Source organism: Corapipo altera, unplaced genomic scaffold (assembly GCF_003945725.1).
Source record: "Corapipo altera isolate COAL_440 unplaced genomic scaffold, ASM394572v1 1, whole genome shotgun sequence".
Taxonomy (NCBI): Eukaryota; Metazoa; Chordata; class Aves; order Passeriformes; family Pipridae; genus Corapipo; species Corapipo altera.
In genome coordinates this window covers 43,361,597-43,375,914 of record NW_020884873.1, presented here as the reverse complement: position 1 = coordinate 43,375,914, position 14,318 = coordinate 43,361,597, and the positions used below count along the sequence as shown (strand labels likewise).

The following is a 14,318-nucleotide window of genomic DNA, read 5'->3' as shown; positions in this document are numbered from 1 at the left end:
AGTCCAGTGCTTTGTGAATCTTTTAGGAAATAGGGCATAACTGGGGCTATGGTGTTCTGCTATGGCATTAGATAGTTGCACATTAAGGCATATAATTGCCTGAATAATAGTGCACTTTCCTATATATCACTACATTCCTATAGAATATGTTTCATTTTTATTTCTATTTTTCTATAGTTTTCCTGGGTTTAGTTGTAGGCTTTTTTAGTACTCATGTATGGCATCTCACAGGTTTACTTCAACAGATATGGGCAAAAGTTTGCTGTTGGAAAGTTAAAATCTAACTGTTGATTGTCTGGAGTCAGTGCATGTGTCTGCTACTCATTTTGCATTGTGGGGACTTCCTGGTGCATCTAATCTGCCACCAACTTCAAAGAATCTTCTTGATGGCAGTTAAGTAAACAAAGGCAATACTGATCTGCCTTTCAATTAATTGTGGGTCTCCTGCAAATCTTTTTGTCAGCATATTTCCCTGCTGGGATCAATAGCACTAGAACATTAGGTAGAAGCTCCTCTTTAGTTTGTACTGCAATGAGGAAAAGGAACATGCAGTTTTGGAACATTTTAGACCTTCATCAGCATTGAATAATGTTTGAATTGTCTCAAACTTTCAAGAGTTATTCTCAATTCAGTTATGGTACTTCAGTCTCTCATAACACAAGTCCCAGCATCATCATCATCTGTGGGGTATAAAAGCCCTGCGCAGCTGATCTTCCATCACACAACTAGCCACTTTCTCTTGGTAGCTGCACCACTAACTGATAAGGCAATTGAACTCATTCACAGTTCCTGAGGAAGCTGTCCCAAAAGCAGTGTTTGGCAAGCTGGTATGTGTATATATAGGAGATTCCACAGTTCTCGTTATTAAGCAATTTTTATTCCCATTCCACTTCATTGAAGACTTTGTACCTGTATCAAGAGTAATCTAGTCGTCCTTTTAACGTTTGGTTGTGGCACCATACTGTCGGAATCCCCTCTCCTTTCTGAACTGTGCCATAAAAATATGAACTCAGAAATCCAACCCTTCATTAGTCTACTACTCCTCAGAGTCAAAAGCAATGGGATTTGATGACTGCCTTTTAGTTTGCTGTTTTTCATATGGATGTCCTGAATTTTCATCTTAAATTCCTATTCCTAGATGAATCTGGTTGCCATGTCAGATGGTTCATTTGTCTTCCAGTATTCCAGGTATTTTCCAAACTTAATTTGCCTTTATGCTATTAGGTGCTATTAGGCTTCATAATGGAATTAAAACTTTAAAAAAAGGTAAATCTGAGACTTTATGAACATATAACAAATTACTGGCAAAATCAGCTCCAAAATGAATAGTTTTTGTAGACAAGAGATTGTCTCCTATCAGCGTTACGTTAGGCTGTATATTTCAGTTAGTATTACGTTAATTATATGATATTTGGTAATAATTTAGGATAGTTCTGGGTTATTCTTTAAAAAAATAAATCTCATACCTTAAAAATGAAATTACCAGTGCTTGACTTCATAACTCCATGTATTGTTATTGCTTTAGTTTGTCCTTCGAAGTATAAACTTTTTTCTTAGAAGAACAATCAGCCTTTTAAATAGGACTCCCCCCCAGATAGTCAGTTTGTGTTTCTCACAAAGTTTGTGACAGTTCTCAGAGACAATTCTCAAAGATAGGACTTTTGTCAAAAATGGTTAGTTTTTTAAAATTGTGTTGGTTTGTGTTAAGATTGCCTTTCTTTCTTTAACTCTCTTCTTGTTTTTGGAAGGGATGGAAATATTTGCATTCATTTAATTCCCTTACAGTCCTTGCTCTGAACATTTGGGGCTTGTAGTAGTTTGTAAGCAGCACTGCTTTTTGTGATTTTTTGCAAGTGCAGATGGGAAACATATCCCACAATCTAAAGTCTGCAAAGAAGGAGTGCATAAACTCTTAGTTGTATGCTGTTATTAATATAGAGATGTCATTTTAGTATCTCCTTTACTGACTACATACAAACTCAAAGAACCTTAATATCTGTAATATTCAGGTAAATATTCAGGAGCTTCTTTATCTTTTACCCAAATTAATGCTTATATTTTACTGCACTTATTCTTCAATCCCATTTTATTTATATTTTTAAGGGAACTTAATCTATTTTGGCCAAGTGTTCTGATAAACTGCAGAACTAAATACACTTTGAGCAACGGATGTTATGCAAGTATGGAAAGACATTTCCTTCAAAATTTTATGCTAAGAAAATAGTTAGATTTTATAAATATATATGGAAATAGATTTTCGTCTTAGAAAAGGTAAACCAAATTTAATAACGCTGTTTTTGTTAAGATGATGTGGTCAGTAATGCCTGAATTCATGTCACTTACTCACTTTTTTCAGTTTCTTTTTTAAGTATGACTTTATGACTTTTCTTGAGGTGAATATCTAACAAACTACAAATACTGCTGAAACCTCCTTCCATATCTGCGTTTTTGTGCCCTTTAGGGAGAGATTCAGTTAGTTTTAATGATCTGGTTGGTTTTAATCTGTTTTATTTACTTTATTTTTTAGAAAATGTTTAGAATTTCAATTTTACTTTCAGTTAAAGCAGAGCACAGTGAAATCTTATTCTTATTTTGTTGTATAGTAAGTAGAGAGCTTTAATCAGAATTTTTTAATATTTTTAACAACAGAGCAAACCAAATTTAACATATTAAAAGAATCCTTCATTTTTGTATTTTTTTGTTTGTCAATAGGTTCATGCATCTTTCTTCTTACTGAGGAGTCAGAAAAATTGATACTAATATAATCACTAAAGTATTTCAATTATTAATTTTAAAAGAGTTTCCTAGTTAGTTTCTTTAGGAACATATCAGCAGCCTGATTTTCAGTAAGGAAGTGTCTTGGTTCTAGAAAGAGCAACTTTTAAGAGCAGACTTAAAATCAGAGCAATGATCTTGTCAGTTATGTGTTCTGCTAAATAAGTGTCATAATAACTTTGCTCACAGATGGGGCATCATACCCCGTGTTGCTCTTTTTATCCCTGGTAGGAAAAGACACTGGCTTTTGCCATTAATGTTGAGCAGACTGCAGGTAGAGAAATTACAAGGAACATTTATGGCGCGATTCAAAATCTGCAACAGTGTTTTCATTAACTTAGCAGTCTTTGAACAGGTGCCAAAATGCTTCTGCTCTGTTTGGATTTCCACAGTTCAGTGGCTGTAAGACCTCAAAATGGAAACAAATGTAGGCATTTGGATTTTCATACCCCTGGGATTTTTGCCTTCACTTTCTTCTTGGTTTTGTGCTTTCTATGTCACTCTTCAATTAAGTATATTTTTTTATTTTGCTCATTTGTATAAATTTGTATAAATCAATTTATTCTCTCTGTGCAATTGGCTTTGAAAATAAAAGTGGGAGGGGAGGTGAAGGACTGATCTAGGCTCTGAAATTAACCATCTCACATTCTGAAGCTGATGCCAGAAGCTGTTTTTGACTGTCCCTCTGCCTTTCATCACTGCATGACCTACAAGCTTTCACAGATGCTTCACATTTCCTAACTTTTTGCATCTGTAATGATGAGCCTTATTTATTGGTATCTTCTAATGTTGGTGTATTTTATTGGATTAATTGAACTTTATTATATTGCTTTACATTAATAATAGAAGCTAAAGTTATATTTATGTTATTACCTATTTTTTTATCTTTTTCAGTAGAAGGTTTGCATTTAATGGTAACCTAGTATAATGAATTTCATCACTGAATTGCAACATCATATTTTTCATTTCAAGAAGGTGAAATGAAACTTAACATGCCACATGAAGCATAAAAAAGTTCCTTTCATTTTGACATTTCTGTAAAGGATGCTTTAAAAACAAGCAAACAAACAAACAAAACACATAAAAAATATTTTCAAACAGGAAGGGAACCCAGAAATACTATTCATATTACCAAAATTCCAGTATATCTTTTTTAACAAATGTTAGTAACTGGAGTGCCACCCTGAGCAATATCCACTCTCAGTTGACTATTACAGCAAGACAGTAAAAACTACACAAGTACTATTTTAAGAACATTTATATATGTATGTATATATATATATATAAATAGCTGCAGCACAGTTAGTTTCAAAGAATAACAAAACGTTGGAAAAATAAAACCACTATTATAATGGAAAGGAATAAGAAAAGTTATTATTTGGACCTTAGGGAGTTTTGCCTCTTAAAGGATGCAGTTTACTTTGTATATTGCTTATTGGTTTTTTTAATAAACTTCAAACCTCAAAACTAAAAATACTGGACAAGGAAATATTAGTAAGAATATTGATAGTCTGAAGTGAGCTTCAGAATTGAAGTTATATGAAGATGCACAGAGTTAACTCTACAATTTTTCACTGATTTAAAGTTGGATTTATAAGGTAACTTCATAGCTCTAGTGATGACTTCTTATAGTGAGTATCAAAAATATAAGTTAAATAATAAGCTAATATTTGTGAAAATACTGCAAATATGCTTCCTTTAGATACTAAACTAGTAAAATTAATTTGAATTGACAAATTTAGCTTACTTTAGAAACAAATATGAAAATGCTCCAAGCATTTATTGTTTTGGTTTTTTGAACTGGAATCAAGCTATATGTTCTTCATTGGTGCTGCTCAGATGATGAATTCTTGTGTAAGTCTTGACATTAATTAAAATTTATCTGGATCTTACAATCTATGGAGTTCTATTGGGCACTTCCATTTAATTTCGTTTTCCAAGATGTGAAAGAGATCATCATGGCATAACAGAGCTGCTGCCACGTACTATTTCTAGTTCAAGGTGTTGAAGGTTGGATAGCACTTGATCAGCTTGAATGGAGCTGAAGATAATGCCCTGCAGCTCCTCTTCAGTCTTGGACATTTGAAAAACACATTAAAAGCTGCATAAAACTTGCTTTGTATTGTCAGATTTCAGCCTCATATAGTAGCCTATTTGTGGTCAAAGAAGCCAAGTTACTTATTCAAGAGATAAATATAATGTGGATTTTCTAAAGGTAATAGTGAAAAAAATTATAAACCCCATCTTTCTCCATTTTCTCTTGCAGTCCTTGATCAAGGAAGAATGCACAAAATATTCCATGCCTTATGCAGCAAACTTCATATTCTTAACAAAGTCCCTACTAAAGCTGCTAAGTAATCAACAGCACATTTAACAAAAACTCCTAAGCTTTCAGAGCCTTGGATTGAATATTTTTTGTTAATGGGGTGACTTGAAAGCTTTCACTCATAAATTTTATATAACCTGTTATTCATTCACACTGGAGCATTTTATAATATGTTGTTTAAGTATTGCTGAGTAAAAGGAACATTACCTTAGGGTAGAGTTCAATAATTAATACAGTTATTTCTGTATTATTTTTGTAAATGATTTCTAAGGTTTTTTTCAAACTTATTGAAAGACACCTAAAGTCATTAAGGGCTCTCTGTGCAATTTATGTTTTTAACTGCAAGCGAGTTTTATAAATATTAAACATATAAATACTAAAGTTTACACTAAGACTGTGAGGAGGATAATATTTCATATGAAAATAAGTACTTTGTTTTGAAAACCTTTGTATAGATACTTTAAAAAAATAAAACCCTTTTGTTAGTTTCTGAATTTGAGTAATATAATTTTTTTTGAGACATCCATCTGCAGTTGATAACGGGTTCCACATTGACCTTTTGTAATGAAATCCCATTCATTTGCATTAACAACTGTCACCCCTGAATGCAGGTTTTATTTTTCAGAATACCTTCTAATGTGTAGACAAAGCATCATCATAAAATTTGTGCTAAACTAACAATTGCTGACATTTTGAAGATACTTTTTAGCTTTCAAAAGAAAACAGAAAATGCAGGCCTTTATTTATGTGTCTTCTATCTAATTTCTGTTGCTTTAACTCGCAGGCTGGTCTTCCTCCCTAACCCCTTTGTTAACAAGTGGTGGTCCTGTCCCCCTGGGTGGCAGGCCCACCCTTCTTCACCAAGCTGCTGCCCAGGGAAATGTCACTTTATTATCAATGCTGCTTAATGAAGAAGGACTGGACATTAATTACTCTTGTGAAGATGGCTATTCTGCCTTGTATTCTGCTGCTACGAATGGACATACAGGTAAATTATACTAAGTTTTATCATGGCATCCATGTAAAGCAGTGAAAGCTTATTTCATAAGTTTTTAGTATTCAATTAGGTCAAATGCATGTTTCTTAAAAATATGAAATTGAAACTGAAATATATAGATTTATATGACCAAAGTCATGGTATGGTATAGCATATATATAAGCAATGCTTCTGGAGGCAGAATTTTGTAACACAGAAAGCATTTGGAAAGAAAATAGCTTGTGGTAGCATTCTGCAGGAAGATCCATTCTAATTCTTTACTCCCTTCCTATAAAAAGCCACCAGATATCATCACCCCCTATTCTGTGACAAACTAAAGATCTTTTGTAGCAATGGCAACTTGAAAGAAAGAACTTTCCTCTCCAGGGAGTAAGCAGGAAAGAATAGGTCATCACCAGGGTTTTGATGTTCTTCAACAGCAGTGAAAATGATGGAAGATATTGTCAGAATAGTGTGTTGCTTGGGAAATAAAATGAACTGTCTTTATTTTTGAAATAAATGAAATATCCTTCGTTTGTTCTCTGGGCTCTCCTGAGAAAATTAGCAGTTTTCTTTTTTTTCCCCCACTACCTCTGCCTTGAACCTTTCAACAGTCAGTCTTCATGTATTATGAATATATTTATGAAATGCAGCAAGTATGTTAGATATGAATTTCAGAGATACAAACTCCAAGTAATAATTTTCAGACTTTTAACATAAGGCTTTGAACAACAGCTTCCTTTAGAAGTCCAGAGCACATTACTGTAGTTTTTTCTAATTATGTAAAAATCTCCTGGTTTCTTATACTGCAAGTAATATCACGGTGCTGTTTTGGAAACTAAAGATGAAATTCAGCAATACCAATGACAAAAATTCCATTAATTTTTAGTAAAGGCAAGATTTTATTTCAGAGTAGAAGGTGGAACATAGTGCCATTAAAGCCACTGCTTTCAAGAGTACTTTGTGGTTTTATTTAACAAAATATTTGTTAGTAACATGACTAGAAAACCTTGATCCAGTGTTCCAAATAGTATTTTGAGAGACTATTTCATAACTTTTCTCAGGTATTTTCAAAAATAAAAGTAAAGTTAGGATACAAGATCCGTAGCTAGGCATATAGTGTATATTTTTTTGACACATTCAGGGTTAATTTTGCTACCAGGCATATGGAAGGAGGAATTTTCCCTTTACTTGGAACAATATATTTTGTCTTTGCTTGCTAGGTGCTATGGTCTATTTTGTAGAAACAGCTGGGCCTTTTTACCTGATAGATTCTTTCCTGTTGCCAAGATCTTCAAAATAGTGGAAAAGTCCCTTTTTTTTTCTTTTGCACTTTTTTCTTTTTTTTCAACTTTTTATCTGCAGTATTAAGAGTCCGAGTTTATTATATTGTGTGGATTTATTTTTCTCCCCTCACTGAGAGGATGTTCAGTGGATTCTTCTAGGCTTACATTGATTTATCACTGCTGGTGTTTGTGGGAGATCAAAATTGACCCAGTTCTTCTTTACTCATCTTGTATTCCAAAAATGTTTCAAAGAAAATACCCCAATTTTCAGTTACAATTTCTGAGCAGCTCTTACTGACAGCAAAGGCAATTTGGTTTCTTGTTTTATTGTCAAAATTTCAAGTACAAGAGGCACTTGACAGAAGTGTGAAAATACAGTAATAAAAACAAACACATGCATATGCATCCTGTAATTGTTTAGTATCTTTTACTTTTTAAGACAAAAAATATATTACAGAGGTTACTCTTCTATTTATAGTTGACAGGATGTCAAAAATACTTTTGTTGTACAAGTCATCGCATTTTAACAACTAAATTAATTGTATGAACTCTGAATTAGAGAATCACACAGCAGCACTCTTGATATTTCCTTATACATTATATGAAAATTGATAGTAGCTTTATAATATTTTTGGAGGAAGATTTTTCAACTTTAATATATAATCTTTTTTCATTACTTGCTTTAGTTCCTAAGTGCATGGATAGATGCAACAATTCAAAATGGAGACTTTTAAAAACAAGTTTATGTAAAAATATATAGGTTTAAGAAATGAAGAATAGAAATAAATATTATTAAAAGTTCTTTTCAATAGCTTTTTTTAACTAACCAGGTGGAAATAAACGACATTTATTTAATTTATTGTTCAAAGTTTTCATTGTGTTGAGTAGGATTGTCAGTGGTAAGTTTGTCTTTTGGCTGGTTTTTTTTCCTTAGAATCATACGATCACTTAGGTTGGAAAAGACCCTTAAGATCAGCAAGTGTAAACATAAGACTTAACACATAAGCTTAACTTAGTGGGTGATGACACCATGATTTAATTTACTGTGAATGTTTTCAAAATGGAGTTAGTGACTAAGTGGATTTGGAGATTTCCAGGACCTTTCTAAGTCAACTAACCAGATTTTCCTGTTTCTCCTGGAAAAGATTTGGCCAGAAGAAAAGAGTAACTCTAAACTTGGTAAGAGCAATCATAGTGAGTACCTTCCTTCAGAAACAAACACCATGTTGCAGACAGTGTGGGAAGAGTGAAAAGTGAATGATTTCCGCACATTTTCAGTGAAGAAATACAGTATTTGAGACGTAGGTAACTAGAAAATGGTAGAGCACATTGTAACCAGCATGGGGGCAGCAGCTGTTGCATGCTCTCAGCCCGTTCTCTAGAGAAAATTGAATTACACAAGAAAAGAGAGCACTGAAATATTCTGTCCTAATTAATCCTTATTGCAAAATATGTAGCTTTACTGCTTGTAAACAGTTACCTTTTGAGAGCTACAGCAGAGGATTTTTCCAGCTCGTGAAGTTAATAGCAGATGCTTTGTTTCTGACACACGCTGTCCCTAATTCTGTAGGTCTGAGAGAGAGGACTTCACCCTAAAAATATACACTTTCTTTGTGTTTGAATGGACATGAGGAAACTTATTTTTATTATTTAATCATTAGATTTGGATAGCTGAGCAGATTGCTTTGTCAGGCTGCCTTGGTTTGATCCATTAGCAAAGCAGAAGCCACTTCTGTCTGTTATGCACTTAACATGTACAGTAGTTCTCTTAGCTAATAGATCTGCATAACTGTATTGTGTTGTAAATCCTGACCATTCTCTGCCATGTGAGGTGATTGAGAAAGACAGAATGAAACAATAAAGAGTTCCTGAACCTGAGAGATGTGAAGAGAATAATAATATCCTTTGGACTCAGCTATGTGCTAATCATATACATTTATGATATAATTGATTCTCTTCTGTCCTGAGTATTTGGAGGCTGTGGCCTGAGTGATAGGAAAAAAACTGGAATATGTGGGAAGTAGAAAGGAGTGAGGTGCAGAGACATACAGCTACACGGAGTCAGCTTTGTCAAGCCACCGGATGTATCTGCATGGTGTTTGCCAGCACTCTTGAAGAACTAACTACCCGGCTGTGGTGGAGAGCAGTGAAGTCTCCAGGTGTTTGTGCTAATTCACTTCCATGTTTTGCTTTTATTTTGACCAAAACCTTTAACTTAGTGACAACATCAATGTCTGTCTTGTGCCTGCCCTTCCACCCAGTGCTCCCCACTGCTGATCATTTCTGTGGCAGACAGGAGTGAACTGGAGTTAATGAGCCTGGAGTGACCCAAATTACCCAAATCCCAATAAAAAGTCCATCCAGAGGACCCAGGTTTCTTGGAGATAATTGCTCTTTTACTTGACATGCCACCAGAACATGTCTTGTAGAGATTATTCACTCACATGGTGTGCCTTATGAAAGTAGCTGTATTTCCTCATGCCTGCACTTCCCCCTTAAACAGCTCTTTTCAGTGAACTTCTTCAGAAACAGTATTTTCACAGAGATAAGCTACCACCTGAATGGTCTGCCAATCAATAAATGAATTAACTGTACCTTTCTAGAAAGGTAGTCTTGTTCTATGTGTTCTTCATGGCTTTTGCATGGCTAACATATGCTTTATGAAGAAACAGAAGAGTATTCTAGTCAAATACTTGAAAGTGCTAGATGAAAATTTCTACAACATCCCTCATAAACTTTAGAAATATTACAGGATGTCAAGTAGGAATCTGTATTTTCAAGTTAATCATTTATTATAAGACTGGGAATGATTATGAAAAGAAAAAAAGATAGGTCATTCTTAGCAGAGGTATTGAAAGCAAATGAAAATATAATTTTATTTTAAGTCAGTATTATCTTACAATTGGAAGGACTGGGTAAGTTAGTTAACTGAGAGCTTCTTTGTGACTTAAAAAATATTACAGATCAAGTCCTGATAGCTTATTGTGACAACCAACTTTACAGCAACGACAACAAAAAAGTAATTTCAGGTCAGATTACTTATTTCAAAATTAATCTTAGTTTACAATATAATAAGGTAGAGTGTTTTAAAATCTTATTTCTTAATATTGAATTATTTATTCAATAAACTCTCCCACATCTGTATTAATATTTGAAAAAAATTATAATGGGAGTAAATCCATCAACGAGTGGTTTAGATTAGTCAGATTTCTAAGTAATTCTTAGTAAATGTTTCTGGTGTCTAGAGATAAACTTCACCAGCAAAGCTTGGCTTCAGGATCTTACTGAGTGCTGGAATAGCATTCATTAAGCCTGCTCAGAAAACAGGTCAGGAGTTTATAAATGATGTTGTAGCTGAACTTATTTTCCAAGTAATAGTTTCAATTAAAAAAGACTTGCTTTATTTTGGTCTAGAACCAATTTCAAGAATGAGGAGCAGATTAACTATTTTCTTCAAACTTAATTGCATCAAATGATATTCCAATTTGTGGATGAAAAGCAGTCTAATTACTATGTAATTAATTATCTTAATTTAGCTGTAGAGATGGTGAAATCAGGCTAGTACTATTCGTAGCATGTCATTTTGGAAACATATGAATGGGAATGGTTTGCGGAGGTTTGTCAGCTTATTTTATTTGTCACTGCACTCCTAAGTCAAAGTGTCCTAAAACAAAACTGAGCAGTGCATTGCTTGAGTTATGTGTGGCTTGTGAACATTTCCTCTGTGGCCCTGGTATTTGGGATTTATCACTTGACTGCCAGTAGGCAGTGATGCCTTTAGGGGCTCCTGGATAATTCAGATTCCCCACTTTGGAGGTAAAATAGGTAAAAGCACTGTGGGAGTTGCCAGCAGTGGGCATGTATTCAAATCCCAGCAGAACCCAACCTAAGGCTTCTGCAGAAGGGTGGCGGTGCCCCCAGGGAGTCAAGTCTTACCCCTGCCCTGCAAACTTCTTCCTGTCCCCTAAGGTGTGTGACCTGTAGTCCAAAAGACTGGCTGATGTTGCCCCTTGAGCCTCTGGTAATTTTAACTGCTTGGTTTTGTTGACTCAGTCTATGATTCTGCTCCATTTTTAGATTGTGTGAGATTGCTGCTGACTGCAGAAGCACAAGTTGATGCTGCTGATAAAAATGGCTTTACACCCTTGTGTTCAGCAGTTGCCCAGGGACATGTCAAGTAAGTGAAGTCTTTGAGATTTTGGCTAGCAACTGTTATTCTATTTTATATTCTTAGTACTTTTTTCATTACATTATTGTTGCATTCTTAGGTATAAATGCCTTTAACTATAATTTATTGAAAGCATCTGCTTAAATGCCTTTTTTGTTGTTCAACTGAAGGTTTTTCTTAAGCAACTGTCATCAAATGCTTATCAGGCTTGTGAAATTCAGTGTTTTACATTCACAGTTTTTAAATATCTCTACAGTAGTTTTAGATTTACAGGTTTAAAGTAACCTGTCTTTATACCTATTTTATAAAATTATATCTTATACTTGTCTATGTGGGGTGATCACAAGTAGATCTGTATCTGTAAAATCAGTACTTTATTAAAAATATTTAAATGTTTTAAGTTATAAAGAGGTTTTGGATGTAAAATATAAGACAATTTTACTGTTTTATTGTTTGCTGTAGGTGTGCAGAATTATTAATTATGTATCAGGCTGATATTAACCATGCTGCTGAAAGAGGACAGACGCCTTTGTACTTGGCCTGTAAAAATGGAAATAATGATTGTGTTAAGATATTGTTGGAAGGTGGAGCAGATCGAACAGTAAAAACCAATGTAAGTTAAAATAGTTCGTAAAGTTAAAGTACCTTGTATAGTACTGAATATTTACATTAAAATATTTATTTAAAGCTTTCTTTAAAGCTGGAAGTTCTAGCCAGGTGGGGGTTGGTCTCTTCTCTCAGGCACTCAGCAATAGGACAAGGGAGCATGTGCTAAAGCTCTGCCAGGGGAAATTTAAGTTGGATATCAGGAGAAAATTCTTTACAGAGAGAGTAATCAGGCATTGGAATGGGCTGCCCAGAGAGGTGGTGGATTCACCATCCCTGGAGATTTTTAAACGCAGATTGGACTTGGCACTGAGTGCCATGATCTAGTAAATGGACTGGATTTGGACCAAGGGTTGGACTCGATGATCTCGGAGGTCTTTTCCAACCCAATCGATTCTATGATTCTATGATTCTATTCTATAAATTGTGTAATTTGAAAATAGTATTTTGTTCTTTTCATGATACTTTCTGGCTTTTTAAAAACTGTATATTATCTAAAATCTCCATATCATTTTACATATTTCAGATTTTACCTGCAGTTTGCTGCAGACTTTTCTCCAGCACTGCATTTGTAAAACAGAACTTTTTGGTCTGACTTATTTTTAAAGTGGAGAAGTGAAAATAGGGATTTGCTTCCACTTTTTATGTTAGATTGCTTTATTGTTGTCCTTGAGGGGACAACACCTCAAAACTTTTTTGCCAGTATTGTAACATCTCATATATCACAAATGAGAGAAATGGCGAAAAAAAATTGTATCTAGAGGAGAAAGGGGAGGAGGACTGTCTCAAAATTAACATTTATATATTGCCTTTTTCAGGTCCTTTCCTAAGTTTTTCTTAAGACTCTTATGTAAACATGACAATAAATGTGGGTGGTAGGCTGTCCAAAAATACAGCACAAAGAGTAGTAGCTTCACAGAACATTCTGCTCCTCATGTAATTATTACACTAAATTTTTTATCATTGATTTATTTTACATCTGGAAAGTAAATATATTGGACTTGCAATGAGAGAAAGTTGTGATGTCAAAACCATGAAACTGACTGATTAATGCAAAATGAAATAATATTGATAGTTAGAATCGTGTTAGTTTAATATATGATAAGGAAGCAGTTTACTAACAGCGTGTAAGTCCTGTATCACTTAGACTCTTCTAAAAATTTTGAAAACTTTATTTGTTGGACTGTCCTTGGAGAAAGCTGTTAAATTTTCTTTCTGTTACATTTTCTTCCTTCTCTTTCTTCCAGCCCAAAAACATACAAGCAACAGTTTTTCCAGAGGATTATTATGTCACCCCCCCTTGCTTATCTTCTTAATTTCCAAACAGAACCTTCTGTTCTGATTCATTGCTGATATGTCTGCAAGCATTTTTCTATGTGTTTGGTGGGAGTGTGCTGTTTGATTTTGGGTTTTTTTTAGGATGGCTGGTCACCAATTCATGCAGCAGTGGATTCTGGTAATGTTGAAAGTCTCAAGCTTCTTATGTACTATGGAGAGCCAAACAGCAGGAACTCTTTGACAGATGCAGAGCCTAATTTAAACTACTTTGATTTGGAGAAGAGAGAAGATGACTACAGCACTAGAGTAAAGCCTGTTGTTTCTGCAGATCTCATCAACCATGCTGACAAAGAGGGTTGGACTGCTGCCCACATAGCAGCATCAAAAGGCTTTAAGGTCAGTCTGTGTGAAAAGTTACATTAACCTGATAGAATTTAGGCAGGATAAATTCTTTTATCTTTGAAGTATTAAAATTTAGATGTCAAATCAAAGTTTATTATCTAATTTCTTGGCACACTTGATTTAACAAAGACAGAAGTATACTACCAGTGGACAATTTACCCCAGAACCTAGGTGTCAAATGGGGTGAATTTTCCTATTTAAATATTTGTTTCTTTGTGGACAACAATAAAAAGACAAAACATTACTTGAGATTCAGGTTTTCAAAGTTAAGGTGAGGTGAATACCACCCTGAATGCCAATTCAATGGGTGTCATGTACTTACGAATGTACATTAGGTGGGCATAGTTTCCAGTTACAGGTAGGGATGATTTAGCTATGCACAGTTTTTCCTGTGGGTAGGAAGGAGAGGAAAAACAATTTGAGTATCACATTTGTGCAGTAATATGATGTTTAATTTATTATTTCAGGCAGCCTTTTTTGGCAGGCAGTGAGTATGTTTTT

General features: G+C 34.3%; 1 protein-coding gene across 1 annotated transcript in view; it reads left to right on the top strand.

Annotated features, from left to right (window-relative positions):
- CTTNBP2 (cortactin binding protein 2) overlaps positions 1 to 14,318 on the top strand; it is a 77,643-nt gene that overhangs the window by 36,516 nt on the left and 26,809 nt on the right. The window contains 4 exon segments of the mRNA XM_027659356.1: positions 5,886 to 6,089; positions 11,441 to 11,540; positions 11,994 to 12,144; positions 13,557 to 13,811. Of these exon segments, the coding sequence (XP_027515157.1) occupies positions 5,886 to 6,089; positions 11,441 to 11,540; positions 11,994 to 12,144; positions 13,557 to 13,811 (710 nt within the window).